This window comes from Musa acuminata, chromosome BXJ2-6 (genome assembly GCF_036884655.1).
Source record: "Musa acuminata AAA Group cultivar baxijiao chromosome BXJ2-6, Cavendish_Baxijiao_AAA, whole genome shotgun sequence".
Classification (NCBI taxonomy): Eukaryota; Viridiplantae; Streptophyta; class Magnoliopsida; order Zingiberales; family Musaceae; genus Musa; species Musa acuminata.
Window position 1 is genome coordinate 5,645,407 of NC_088343.1, and position 14,540 is coordinate 5,659,946.

General features: G+C 39.4%; 3 protein-coding genes and 1 non-coding gene across 5 annotated transcripts; 1 reads left to right on the forward strand and 3 right to left on the reverse strand.

Annotated features, from left to right (window-relative positions):
* Positions 1–223: 223 nt before the first annotated feature.
* LOC135582025 (probable methyltransferase PMT28) lies at positions 224–6,123 on the reverse strand. Its single transcript, XM_065111770.1, has 8 exons — positions 4,997–6,123; positions 4,780–4,929; positions 3,891–4,161; positions 3,707–3,799; positions 1,690–1,864; positions 1,327–1,572; positions 958–1,152; positions 224–688 (listed from the first exon to the last, which is right to left on the reverse strand). The coding sequence occupies exons 1-8, from the start codon at positions 5,756–5,758 to the stop codon at positions 490–492; spliced, it is 2,091 nt and encodes a 696-aa protein (XP_064967842.1). The 5' UTR covers positions 5,759–6,123; the 3' UTR covers positions 224–489.
* A 1,470-nt stretch (positions 6,124–7,593) lies between these two features.
* On the reverse strand, positions 7,594–10,183 carry LOC135614413 (uncharacterized). Of its 2 annotated transcripts, none has more exons than XM_065111772.1 (6): positions 9,945–10,183; positions 9,739–9,849; positions 9,545–9,651; positions 9,292–9,392; positions 8,370–8,429; positions 7,594–7,974 (listed from the first exon to the last, which is right to left on the reverse strand). In XM_065111772.1, exons 1-6 carry the CDS (start codon positions 10,177–10,179, stop codon positions 7,890–7,892), a joined length of 699 nt encoding a protein of 232 aa, XP_064967844.1. In that variant the 5' UTR covers positions 10,180–10,183; the 3' UTR covers positions 7,594–7,889. The 2 variants fall into 2 exon arrangements, with proteins under 2 accessions (XP_064967844.1, XP_064967843.1); XM_065111771.1 differs by having other exon boundaries at positions 9,545–9,672.
* A 222-nt stretch (positions 10,184–10,405) lies between these two features.
* On the forward strand, positions 10,406–13,826 carry LOC103987052 (uncharacterized). Its single transcript, XM_009405238.3, has 4 exons — positions 10,406–10,610; positions 12,966–13,055; positions 13,133–13,254; positions 13,373–13,826. Exons 2-4 carry the CDS (start codon positions 12,977–12,979, stop codon positions 13,610–13,612), a joined length of 441 nt encoding a protein of 146 aa, XP_009403513.2. The 5' UTR covers positions 10,406–10,610; positions 12,966–12,976; the 3' UTR covers positions 13,613–13,826.
* Positions 13,827–14,380: 554 nt separating this feature from the next.
* TRNAR-CCU (transfer RNA arginine (anticodon CCU)) lies at positions 14,381–14,453 on the reverse strand. Its single transcript has one exon. It is a non-coding gene; the product is annotated as a tRNA-Arg (tRNA).
* Positions 14,454–14,540: the final 87 nt, after the last annotated feature.

The following is a 14,540-nucleotide window of genomic DNA, read 5'->3' on the forward strand; positions in this document are numbered from 1 at the left end:
CATTTCATCTCCTATGACATAAGCTCCGACACCATCGCATGAACTAGGTTTAAAATAACAACTGAAATTATACAGGCTAGTAAGATTGGAACCTTTCCAAAGGAAAATTTGTCTAAGGCTCAAATCAAATTCACACACCACAAGCATAAAAGAACTAACAAAGGAAAGTTAGATTTAAAGGGACTCCTCTGGAACCTGATTGTACTTCAGATGACGCAAACAATGAAAGAAAATCTTGCTTGAGAAAATTTTAATTTCAGTCCAAATAGAATGATCAGAAGAAAAAACTATAATAGATATTATGCATTCCAAAGAATACAAATAAGCCTATCATAGGCACCAAAATGTTCCGTGATCGACAACGAAGGACCAAGGTTGTACTTGTACCTCATGTAAAGACAATGAATAAACATCTGGAAACAGAAGGCCTGTGTCTCCTCCAAAATAGAGTATCTTTGACTTGAGAATCACAAGGTAAAGGATATCATCTTATAGTCTCCATGTTGTTTTCTGTGCACATAGCAGACCTTCCTTGTCTTTGCCATATGTCATTCTGATATCCCAGTGAAGTGATCTCAAAATTGTCTCTAGAGGGTTCAATATCTCCAACTTATCACGGATGATGACCCAACCGCCTGGCCTTAGTATCCGGTCCATCTCAACCACGATAACAATAGGCTGCTTACACCTGCATCAAAGCAAAATTGCTATATAAACTTTCAAATTGCATTCCGGATATACTTGGAATCAACTGAATCGAGCTTTAACTTTAGAAGAAACATCTCAGATCTGGCCAACATGACAAAAAATATTACCTTAAATCTTAATAGCTACGTTATGCTTGACATCACATACTACTGATTTTGGACAGCAAGTAGACATTTTACAGGCAGATAAGTTGTAAGAATTCACATCAAGAAAGAAAGCACATATTGCCCAGCTACTGAAAATTTTTACCTGTTCTTTAGACGTGAGAATAGATGATCAGCATGCAAAAGATCATAGGATCTTGGATACGTGCTAAATGGTTCACACCAATCATGATAGATACCAAGAAGCCCACGCTCGAAAATGATGGGGAGAGTATTTGGAGCATGAACAGGAACTACATTCATCACCCAGACCTTCTGAGATGCTAGAGCAGCAGCAAATCTGCATGTCCATATGTTGTATTGCCTTGTCTTAATGGAGCATCAAGAACTAAATGCAAGTGGTCAAACTTCATGAAATCCACACTGACTGAACTGAATTTTTATGACATGGAAATAATGAAAGAAACAAATCAGAGCACCAAGAAAGTTTTTAGTTTGAGAAAGTCTTACATACCCTCCGTATATTGCTTTCATGTCCATTACATTCCGAATATTTGACCAATCAATTCCCAGCCCAGCAAGATAAGATTTGTCAATTATAGCTTTCCAGTGCTCATGATCTTTAGTCAACTTATCCTCTGAATCAGCTAACCATTCTGGAAAAGTTTCAAGTCTCTTGGGCCATTCCTCAGGCCAGTCAGTTCCACGTTGTTCGATAGCTGCTGCAACTTTGTGAAGACATGCTTTTACAGGAGTGTACCTGTAGGTGGAATGATAATAAAGGTGCATTCCAAGAAACTTGAAATTCAAATCTACAAATTTTCAGAAAAGTATTAATAAGAAAATTTATGATAGAAGAAAATGATTCCAAGCTTACCAAGCAGCATCTTGGTTTTCATTTTCCCTGCAGAAAGGAGGTTCTTTTGTTGCTCTTATCTCATATACATCATTTGATGTTGGCCTCTGATATATTCTGATATTTGTTTCACTGACTTCATCAGCTTTGTGTGCTAGAATATTCCAACAGACTGATGACAACAATGCTGTCATGCCTGAATGGAAAAAAAAAAACAAAAATACACACAGCACGATGTTAAAGCCAAACATAGTAGTTTAAAAATCAGTCTTGAAAGATAACATCAACAGAGATATCAAAGATAGTTGCTTTACTTGCTTATACCATCAGTCAGTTAAAGCATATTCAAATAATAGATGCTTAAGAGACAACCTGGTTATTCGCTATTAAAAAACAATTCCAGAGTTTGCTCAATTTAAGAATAACAAAATGAACCTCCACTAGCAGATGATACACAAGCAACGATAAAATCAGCACACAAGAAAATAGACTGGCATAAGGCCATAGAGATGTTTTTATTTAAATAAACATCTCGGTGATAGGGAGAAATTTCCATACAAGGCAGCAACAAACCATTGGAGTACCAATATGATGGATGTCCATAGAACTTAAAAGCTCAAGAAAACAAGCAAGAGACCAAGAAAGATAGCTCAAATTTAATTCTTAACCACATTGAACTAATGATGGAGAACCATTTAGTTTTACAAAGGATTTTAGAAAAAATTATTCTAGACAAAGAAATCAACAAAAAAAAATCATCAATTAATTGGCCTAGAATTTATAAGAGTTGTGTTAAGAATTGAAAAGTCTCTTGGTTTTTATAAGGACTCGTTTTCTATTACATGCACTCATTTACTATTTAGTTATCCTAGAAGTCATAGTAATTCTCTAAGAGATTACTCTTGAGAATCATTGCCTTCATTTATTGTACCAAAGGCTCTTAAACCCCTACAAATAGTGGAGCTTTTCAATGGATCAAACATTTCAAATTTGAATTAAAAAAATGCTTGCATCTTCTCTCTCCTAGTCTCTGACACTCTTCTCTTGCTATCTTGCTCTCTTGCTTTCTCTCGACTTCTGTCTTCCCTCTACTTTGTTCTACATCAACTAATCACTCATGTCAGTCCAAACATTAATTCATGAGTAAGCTATGCAGATCCCCATTAAGCCATGCACAGGATGCTATCAAATCAATCACACAGCCTTGGAAGTCAAATAGTTTCCACATCAAGTGACTGAAATGAGTCCATGTTATAGAGAATCAGACACCAGCTTACTGGCTTGGAGTAACCACTTGGGACACAAGCCATCTTGTGATGGTAACATTGCACACAAAACCAATCACATACCTTGACTCAACCAAATTTAAGCCGACAAATCCATGGAAGTCTCATTCACAAAATCCAGGCCAAATTAACCCCTGGGTTTCAATACTACTTTGTTGGGAATGGGCCAACTGACATATATCTAACCCTAAATCTTTTAGCCATATAACTAATCACTCTCATATTTCCAAACATCAAGAACTTCTATTTTCTCTATGTTTGATTGAGATCAAGTGTAGACTATCATGCCAATCTCTTGCAGTTGCAAGTGCAAATTATCATTCTCAATTGAAAAAAGATACTCAGTTTATAACTAAATGAATCTTAATTTCATTAATGATCGATCATAAAACTAGGTGACAATTTCAATTTCAGATTTTACAATTTAGGACCAATGGAACCTAACAAGGGTAATATTGTTTCCTTAAGATGAATTAGCCAATGTCTGCTCATCACATTTCACCATGAAAATACCAAACTAGATCATACACCTGATAAAAATTTGACTATTGTATAGTGGTGTATACTGCACTAGCCCTCAAAGAGATTTAATCATGGAGTTGTTTTCAGAGAAGACAAAAAACTATGTTGTGGTCCTCGTGTTGATAAGAAATTTACTCTGGCAACACAAAAGTCTGACCCTTCTATTTCCATTATTATTCTCAGGGAATATGAAGATTTTAGGAAGGAATAGATTGATCAATATATGGCACCTTCTTCAGCATCAATATCTCCATGTTTGGTTGACGTGATGAAGTATCCTCCAGGGCGTAGAACTCTGTTTATCTCAAGAAGAAGCCTACCGCCTACAGGACACACAAGTAATGTTTGAATGCATGCCCAACGAAAGTGACAAATTTTGCTGATTTTAGAAATGCATACACTATGTATACAAACCATTAGAATGCCATGGTATGCCACATTCACCACAGTGGATAGCATCAAAAACACTACTTGGAAAAGGAAGCCTTCTTGATCTCAAATTCCCTACCACTGCAGGGATACCCCGTTCCAGGGCAAGTTGGGCCATATCTGTTTGATCACTCATTAGACCCAGCGATAATGTTGCCACGTCCTTCTTCAGAAGAACAGCTCCAAAACCAGCACCTGTACACCCAATGTCCAGTACTACACGAATGTTCTTACCCCATTCAATGTCCGGAACCATCTAAAATAAGGAAAGAAACATATTGTATTAAACATGAAAAGTTTGTCTTTTAGAGATACTAGGTGGTTAATCCCGTAACGTGTGAACCAAGACAAGCAAGATCCATGCTGCAAAATACATGAAAAAGAATGCAAATATTATATCCTTAAGTGAGAGAATTAGCAAAATCGAAATGAGACAAACCAATGGAACTACCTTAAATAAGAATATGGGAGAGGAAGATAGGATCTAAACTTCAATTCATATATAAGTGATGAACCACAGGCAGAGGTTATAAGAATATCTAGGCTCTGAATGAATCACTCAAGCTACAATTTTCGTCCAGTGTCATACATTTAGGAATCCACCATGCTGATTCCTTCAACACTCAAACAACAAAATAAAATAAAGCAAAAAATATTATAGAATCTCCTATTTAGATTTGAACATTCATTTACTACTCTAAATTATAGGTTTTGTTCCAAAGCTAATTCCAATATCCTTTGATACATATACAAGAACGAAATTTTTACAAACCACAATGGCAAAAAACTATTAGCATTGTAGAGTTGATAATGTGATTTGGATGATAGCGCATTCACTATGACATACAAGAAGGCAAAAGTTGAGTTCAGTTACCTCTTCAATTGAACTGACATAGTGTTGAGCACCTCCTTTGAACTCAGATTCCTCCGAAGGAATGAAAAGATAGTCGCCAGAGAGATTCAACCAACTTTGAGTTTTGATGGCTTCTGATAGTTTTGGGTGAGCCAAATTTTTGAACCATATCTACAGCTACAACTTACATCAAATTTTGCCGGAACAAATCAGATAATAAGGAACAAGAAGCGCTCACCTTTGACTCCCTCTCGGGCCATGCCTCCGGAGGTTTATACTCTTTAGGAAGAGACACCAAACACGTAATTGGAGTCCGAGGGCAACTCCTCTCATGGTGTCGGTGGCCGCCTTCCATATCCACACAGGGAATGTAGTTATGCCCGGTCTTTCCACTGCAAAGCTTCCAGGTATATCGCGCCTTTGGATCAAACAAAGGTCCCAACTTTTTCTTCTTCTTGCTCCTATTCTTCAAATTATCTTCACCGGCATCGTCTTCGGCATTCGCATCAACACCCTCTTCCATGTCTTCGTCGGTTGCATTCTCGCTATCGGTGACCTCCTCCAAGCCCTCCACATCAACCTTCTCCTCGCTTTCCTCCTCGTCTTGCTGCCCTTCTGGCTTGCTCGTCTCGTTCATCGCCGCCGCCACCTGCTCGATCTCTCCTCCTCCTCCCTTCTTCTTCTCCTTCTCCTTTTTATCGTTTTTAGATCCAACTGCAGTTCTCTTCGAGTTTTCATTTTTGGGCAGCGAATCGGGAGGCTTCTTCTGATGGGCCTTCTTCCTGCTCTGCTCCTTCCCTTTCCTCGGCGCCGGAGTGGCCGGTAGTGCTTCGATGTCGTCAAAGCTGCTCCTTTGGGAGGAGACAGCAGAGGCGGAAGGGGAGGAGAAGGTCCACCAGGTGACAACAAAAGCCAGACCCAAGAAAAACACCAGCGACACCTTAGTGCCGAAGCCCAAAGGTGCTCGCTTTATGCTCCGCCCCAATCGAGCGCTCGCCATTGACCTCCGACAGCCACCAATTAGCTATAACATCGAGCTCCGAAGCCCAAAGATCTGAGCAAAGAAACCCATCGAACAGGAAATAAAAGAGAAAACTGGCGGCTCGACGGCACAACTACCAACCAATAGCTGGTGAGTGTCTTTTCAGTGCCCGGAGGGGGAAAGAGAGAGAGCAGAAACGTCTGGGTCTTCTGCGACCAGAAGGAAGAACTGTTTTCCTGACAAAATAAGAGATTTTTATTGCCACTGCAGTAAGCAAGAGTCAGATGCTCGTGTCGGTGTTACGGTGATGGTAGAAGGTGAGGGAAAAGGAGAGATTTTGACTGCTACATTGGTGGGTGGACATGGGACCGAAGCTGGTGAGAGGTCGTCCTCTTTTTCTTATTAGTTTTCTGATAAGAGTATTGTTTTTGGTGTTTGGTGGAAGAAAGGATGAGATGGAAAGCGTGGAACAGAAGCATTTATATCGAGCTTATATGGGTGATTTCCAAAAAAACACACATTCATTTATACCAAATGATGTCTTCTATACATAAAAGGTGTAGCAATCATGATAGATCTCCTTTCTTCTTCCTCAAGTGTTTTACCATATGATGTCAACCACCCTCGAGTACTTCAAAAATATTCAACCCACCATCAACTATCATGAAATTTATCCTTCTTGGGATTGAATTTTTGATCATTCGATTTCAGCGTAGGCATTTGACCTCCAGAGATTTAGGAATAAACGAGACAATCTAAACCCTCCAGAATAGATTTTATTCTTCTCTCTCGATAGCAAATATGTTGTCAGCTAGCAGCCACCATGGAGTAAGTGTGGAAGAGAGCTCGACTCTCGTTTGATGCAGAAAAGGATTGAGACAGCAGGCGACGTTCTTTCGGTTGTACTTCGTCAATTCCATGCCGCATAGGACTGCACCGATCGATGCCGCGCTACAAGAGCCCGAATAGGCTGACTCGCGTCGCAGAAAGTGTACAGCTCAATCGCCTGCTCAACCACATCGTAGGATAGACAAGCAATCCTTACCGGTTGTAATCCACTCCCGTCAGCTTCGCAAGTATAAAAAATCGATCTCTAATGTCTAAACAGGGACCGGACCCCCTAAACCCCCTACTTTCATTACTTCACGGATAGTAACTTTATCATCCAAGATTGGAGAGATCGGGTTGAAAAATCCTCCCGACATTAACCTCTTGTATAGGGTTCTCAACAAAGTCAAAGCATGCCTCGACATGCCCTAAAGATCCGCGAGGAGATTAGAACCTACCTCGGCCTAACCTCCAAGCCATCTCGGATACCTAAAGTCCACCTCGGCTAACACGTCCCCAATAGCAACCCCCTCGCTCGATCGCTGCGAGAGTCATTTGGATGACTTTGCATCTTCAGGATAGAATCAAGTCGTGTTGATTCATAGTTGATGATCTTCGTTACATATCTGTTAGGTCAGGGATCAAGACGATAAACCTCGATTTGAATAAATGCATTCCTTATCATTCTTTGACCAGTTAAATTACTCATATGATGGAATTTAATTCTCTAAAATGGAGTATGGAGAATTTGCCCTTCTTGGAACTTATTTCAATTTGATAAGTGAAACTTCACCTGTTATGTCAGCTAAGTGGATGGATCATTACCAAGGCATGTCGCTATAGAAACTTAGAAATATTAGGGCAATCATGCAAACTACTTGCTAGGAAAGGCACTTCAACATAAACAGAAGCAAGATCATCTTATAATTCTGAAGATGCAATGTACAAAGCCAAATAATTTAAATGGTTACTTTGAGCTACAAATGCTAAGTCGATCTTCTTGATACTACTTTTTGCAAGGAATATCACATAAGTCATAAATATTCATTCATTCATCACAAAAAGGATAAAAAAAAATTATTAAACACAATGTACAATACATATATGTATATTGTACCACGGAACCAAAACGATTATCAAATCAAAAGAAAATAAACAAGAAAATGAGTAGAGTACTTTGGACTTGTGCAGTGGAGAATTCAGAGTTGGAGTTGCTGGAACAATTGTTTCGCTGCAGCGACCACCGTGACATTTGTCCAAGTTATTTTGAAGAATGAGATAGCACTCAAATCATCAAAGATTCTCCTTGATGATGCAATGATCAAACACCTAAGCATTCCTTTATGCCCTGCTCAAATTTATCGAGTGAGGAAATTGTTTTGACCAGCCCATCTTTCACCTTTTCTCTGCAACACACAGGAAAGATCAATACAAAGTAGTTCTTCCGAACTTATTCAGTCAGCCAAGCAAGCAACAAACCACAAGTCAATTATCAATTTTCATGTCCTATGTAAGAAGAAACTAGTAGTATGATACAGATGAGAAACAAAAGTAAAAGTCAGGAAAAACCAAAACACTTGCATATCATATCAGCTTGACATAGACAATACAGATTAAATCTTCCTAAATATTCAGTCAGCTATGCCAGCAGCAAGACACACACTAGCAACATAATTTAAAATCCTTCATTCAAGAAGAAAATCAGTAGCATGAGACAAAAAATCAATAGTCAATTCCATAAAAAGAAAATTTTTGTGTCTCAATGCTGTCTTTTTCATAAGCCTCGACGAAGATAACATACCTATCTGCTTCGACCTGAAAGTTGCCATCAATGATAACATCACCAAGCAAGGAAAATGATCTGCATTGATAATGATATTTCATCATCATGAAAATGTAATTCTGCTTAGTATAATATGGTTACATAAACTTGTCAAAACTAGAAAGCACTGCACTCCAGTCGGAGTTATGATGAAGCAAAACAGATAGTTGCATCAATTTCAAGCAAGGGCGTTTGCTGAAACATTAGATGACTACTAATAATGCATAATGAGAATGTTGAGGAGGAAAGAGCGATCCTAGTTCCATACGCAAAAAGGTTGATGTGGACATGATCAAAATTTCTTATATTTGAGCCAATAGTAACCACTTAAAACAAAAGCCATAACATATATGTAAACAAATTGCAACAGTTTGACATTTGTATGATCTTATATCATAATAATAGCTCAGAAAATTTGCAATGAGTTTAGAGTTGGCACAAGTGAGCATCAATTTTAACACAACTTAAACAGAAAATCAAGTAAAAAGCATGTTGACCAGAATATAATGCGGAAACTTCTACAGGAAAATAAGTTTAAGGGACCAAATGACCTACAAAATATTCCTCTGTGAGACAGACTCTTTATATTATAGTTATGAAAGTAAATAACTGATGGGAATCACAATAATTCAACAGCAAATGTGGTACAAAGCTTGTTGGTAACAATATCATATCTTTTGCTTTTCTAGTATTCTGGCCTTCACTACAGACCACACAAACTCAGTAGCTAAGTGACACAACTTCTTACCCAATGCATTTAAATCCAGCACAAGGTCAAGATCCTTGATCCTTCTAGATGTAAAACAGCTTGACTGTTTGATCCTTTTAGATGTAAAACAGCTTGACTGTAAATGCAAGATACAATTACTGAACCACCATTCTAACCACCAAAAGTAGATACCTTATTAGATCATCAAGAGCAACTTCCGCCTCCAACTTGACCGGATTGTTCTTATCAAGCAAAGAGGCAGCATTCTTTACAATCAACCGGAAAGTGCAAACCTGCATGGAAAAAATGTCTAATTAATTCACTGTTTCCTTTACTCATAAATGAATGAGTTTAGCCATCTTTAAGATTTCAAAATCATGACTTTTTTTTTTCTTTTACAACAACTTTCCAAACAAAAAAGGAAGAAAGCAACAGTTACGCAAACCTCCACGCCTGTTTGTGACTGAAGTTGCACAAGCGAGCTCCTTTGCAGTGGCACGCAATCCCTCGAGGCCAAGTTCAGCAGCCGCCTCATCTCCTCAGAATTCACCGCTGTCGATTGCGAATCCGGTGCTGCCATCAACAATCAAACATCACAAACAGACTAGAAAAGATCAAACTTGATAGAAAAGAATAAACCATTCAGCAGGTCGACGGCGGAGCGGAGGGTGTTCCGCGAGGCTTCGATTGGAGCAAGAACGAACTTTGCGGACTTCTTCTTCTGTTCTTTTAGCCACTCCTTTGGCCCAGCTTCGGATTGTACACAAAAGATGAAACAATGGAAGCTCGAATTAGGAACATCTAACCCGGGGCTTGTGCCAAGGGAGGAGGAAAGAGATGCGCACGAATGCCGATGGATAGGGCGGTGGCCGCGGAAGGGGCGGGGACGAGAGCGGGGAGGGCGAACAGCAGAAGCGCGCTTCGACGAAGGGATTTAAGAGGACGAAGTGCTCCTTCTACCTCTTCTGCTACTGCTTCTTCCACCTCGAATGGGAGAGCAGATGGTCGAGAGGGAATCCGCCACGGAGGGTGTCGAGAGACGAGCATTTGGATAACACCACCACCTATCGCGGCCGCCATCTCCCTGGTGCTTTCATCCTACGTTAGCACCCGAAAATATATAGAAAATCCGATAACAAACACGAATCCGATCCGAAAATATTGGATATGGATCTTCGTCTTGGATCTCCTAAGTGGATCTGATACGCATCCGACCCGAGACAAAGCATCCAAGAGAAAATGCAGCTCGAGCAACCTGATGGACGGTTATAAACGCATCACGGAACCGCCACGGCTGGTGCTCCGCAAACGAGGAGACGGAAGCGTCTAACGCCGTGTGGTGGCGACGGATCAGTATATTTACATCGCCGCTTTCATTTCCACACCTCCACGTCGGATCGGGCAGCGGCGCTCCTCCCCGTGTTAACCCCCTTCTCTCTTCTCCCTCTCTTCCAAGGCGGCGGAAATCTTTGCTCGACAAGCTCTCCAGACTTTTCGGGCGAGGCAAATCGGTACTATTTCATCTCCTTTCCTTGTCTCTAACCCCCATCTTTCTTAAGCCACATCCGTCCAAGATCTATCGAAAGAGGAACAAGGATGCTCTTGCTTTCGGTTTTGGTCGGTTGATACTATAGCTCTCGAATCATTTTGTTTCGGGAAATTTCTGTTCTGCGATCGATAAATTAACCAATGCTAAATTTTAAAGTAACCAATGCATAAAACATAGTGACTATTATAAATTACTATCTCAAGATAATCGCAGAAATTATACAGTAGGTAGGGAACAGGGAGGGAACAGATCAAAAGAGAAGAGAAGAGGCATATAAAAGATACTGGTCTCTCAAGACTTTTAACTTGTATTCCTCAACTCAAAATCAAGGAGAAGCAGTTTTATGCCCCTCTTGTTCTTAACAAACCATCAATTACTTTATAGGCCTCCATCTATAAGAAAACTATGAGAAAAGGCTTTGCTTTTCTAGAAAAGTTCATGATCTAACAAAATTTGCTCTTTAGTTTTTCTTAGATACTTTTCTCAGTCAAGCTTTATCAGAAGGATCTTATCACCAATATAAATCAAAATAAAACTCTAGACCAAAATTATCCTCAAAACATATGTGTGTGTGTGTGTATTTATGTACATTTGTATATTTGTATGTACATGTGTATGCATTTTGTTATATTTATATATATACAGGGAGAGAGAGAGAGAGTGGAGACAGAATCTTATAGCTAGACTCAGTCTAAGATCTCATGTTAACCTGTCCTGCATCACACGTTAAGGTTGACAAACCATTTTTCTGAGGATGCTGTTGTAGGATCTTGGACTTAGTGTCTACCCTTTATATGTATGAAGACGTTTCTGCAACAATGTTAATGTCGGAAAGAACCTGAAGATTCATTCTTTGAGTTAAAGAACACATTCCTGTTCATTTGCATGTATGCATTTCTAAGAAGATTCTTGAGTATTTGAGAACTTCATTTTATGATGTTAAGCTGAACATGTTTTTATGAACCTAGCAATGTGATGAAGTGGGGTGCTCTGCTTCAAAAATAAAGGTTGCCGACCCTCGGCATAATATCCATCTTCTAAATGCTGATCTTCAGAAGCAAGCAAATTCTTTCTTAGAGAAAATAGTTAGATGTTTGAGACAATATAAGTTTCGGCTGTATTTGATATGGACCCGAGGTGGATAGCAGGGAATAGGTTTAGCGAACCCAGTAAATAAGGCCCAATAGGTTTTGGCAGGCCAGCAAATCTGGTCAGATTTGGCTTGAGTCACTTGGTTTGATCAGATCTTTTAATGATTTGATCGAATCTAGGTTTGATCTACTTTGGTTTGATCAAACCAAATAAAACAGTAAATCCTTGAGATGTCCCTGCATGTGCAACACCTTCACAGAAGACCTAATCTTCCTCTCCATCTCTCCTTGTTGCATTGAAAGCGGTTGATGATCGACTCTTGTGCACAAGGTCAACCCCAATGCAATGGCGCCTGCACTCTCATGAATGGCAGCAACAACAGGCGGCAGTGCCTCGCCCCTTCCCTGGACGCTACTTTCCTCTCTTTCCCCTTGACCCTCTTGTGTCTCTCTCCTAGTGGCTCTCGACAAGAGACTATCGATCGACGATATAGCCCCCTGAACCTTAGACTGTCGATCGACAATATAGCCCCCTGAACCTTGGCACCTTTTAGAGTCTGGCACCTTTGACAACGCTGCTATTAAATTATGCATTCATTTCAATAAAATGTAATTATTATTTAAGAATATATGAGAGTTACTAAATCTAATGTTATATATAAATACTATAAGTATATGTTATCTTAATTTTTTTTATAAACTGTAGGATTTTATTATCTTAGGATCCGATCCTACCATCCAGGGTTGTGACCCACTTTATGACCTAGATAGGAAAGCGAATATGACAATACTCTGGATGAATTTGTGTGATTTCATGGGTTTTATTCAAGGTTATTTTGCTCGGCATCTTTGCTTAAGCTCGTCGTTTCTTTTTCTGTTCTCTGAAAGCTTCATAAAGATTTCGGACTTGCTTTCTCTCCTTCAATCATCCTCTTTTGCAGCTCGTTGTAATCAGTTTCTGTATGTTCTTATCTCACCGTCAGCATAGTTTTAAGCTTATTCATGTTTTGAATTCAAAGGCTGCACTGATCTATGTTTCTTTTGGTATCAAGTTAGCTTGGTCTCGTGTTACTGCCATCCTTGAAATTTTTGTTGTCTTTCCCTGGTTCAGGAGCTAGATATGAAATTCATTAGCAAGTTCAGACTTAAATAATGGATGTTGATTTTACTTGTATGGAAAGGATATTAAAATAATGGATTTTGGTTTCATTTGGGGTCTCTTTCAGGAGCACATACAATGTCTCTATCAACCTTATTCAGAAGAGTTGGTCTCAAAGATCTCGTTTCAAATGTTACCGTCTATAGTGGTGCTAGTGGTAATATTATCACCTTTATTTGTCAAAGGTGCCAACCTGCTTTTAGATATATCTAATAGTATATGGATTTGATTCAGAGGTATCTGGAGGACTGAGTTTGATCTTTCGACGTTGGGCCACAAAAAAGACTGCAGGGTCCACAAAGAATGGACGTGACTCACGGCCCAAGAATCTAGGTGTCAAGAAATTTGGTGGAGAGGTTACAAAGTTGAACTATACATGTTCAATCAATGAAACCTTTGTTTCTCATTCCCTTTTTTCCCTTTACATTCTCGGTTGTCTCCTGATGCTATGTTTTTGGTTGGATGTTATTGCAGAAGGTGATTCCTGGCAACATCATAGTTCGTCAACGAGGTACACGGTTCCATCCTGGGGACTATGTCGGAATGGGAAAGGATCACACGCTATTTGCGCTAAAAGGAGGTCATGTTCGCTTTGAACGCCACAAGCTTAGTGGTCGGAAATGGGTGCATGTTGATCCAATTGATGGTCATGTTCTTCATCCCATCTATACAAATGCTGGCCTTAACGTTGATGCCGGAAGCCAGATGTGCTAGCGAAGCATTTAACCTGAGAGTAGGTAGTTGTTCGCTCTGGTCTTTAAGAGATTGCTGAAAGGGCAAAAAAGTTGAGAACTTTCTTTTAATCTGCCCCCTATTTGCTTTCAATACATTGACAGTGACTCGGAACGATCTAAGAAGGCAAATAAACAAACCCTATTGGACATACAGATTAATCAATACCTGTGTGTATGAAGAGTTTTGGACTCAATTCTCCATTCCTTTTTCGTTGGCAGAAGTCTCTCCTTGTTGGGATGTATAAAGTTTTCGGCCCATTTTCCCCCCTCCCCCCCTAACTGTTGGAGTTGGTTGGTGTGCTCAATTCATCTACTTCGATTCAGCATTTTATTTCGTAGTCTAAAATGTTTCGGTTCCTCGGGTACTTTTAGATGATGTCCTCTTTTCTTGGAGTGTGCTTAGTTTACAGACTTTTAGTCGCGTTCACTTGAAGCTTAGGTAAAACAACAGTTCCGTATCAAATCTGAAATTAGTTTCTCAATTATGGAAATGATATATATATGTGTACTGAGATCTTATTGCGCCAAAGCAGCAACAGTTCCAGAAACATGAAAGATGGCGGACAATGAGATGATGTTGGTCTCACTCACTATCTATAGAGTGTAAAAATCAACATTAAATCGTTCGAATGATTTTAAACGAATAAAAATTGTACAATAAAAGAGAAAACAAATTCTTTTTTATTCGAATGATTTTAAAAAGAATAAAAATAATGGTTAATAAAAACAATAAATATTTTCTTCGCCTCGCGCCAGGTAGGGGTCGAACCTACGACTTTCTGCTTAGGAAACAGACGCTCTATCCACTGAGCTACAGGCGCTTTGTTGACTACATCTTTATAAGATGAATAAAATGTATTTTAAATAGTACAGAGTTTAGGAATTCAATCCCGAGGACGGTGCCGTCA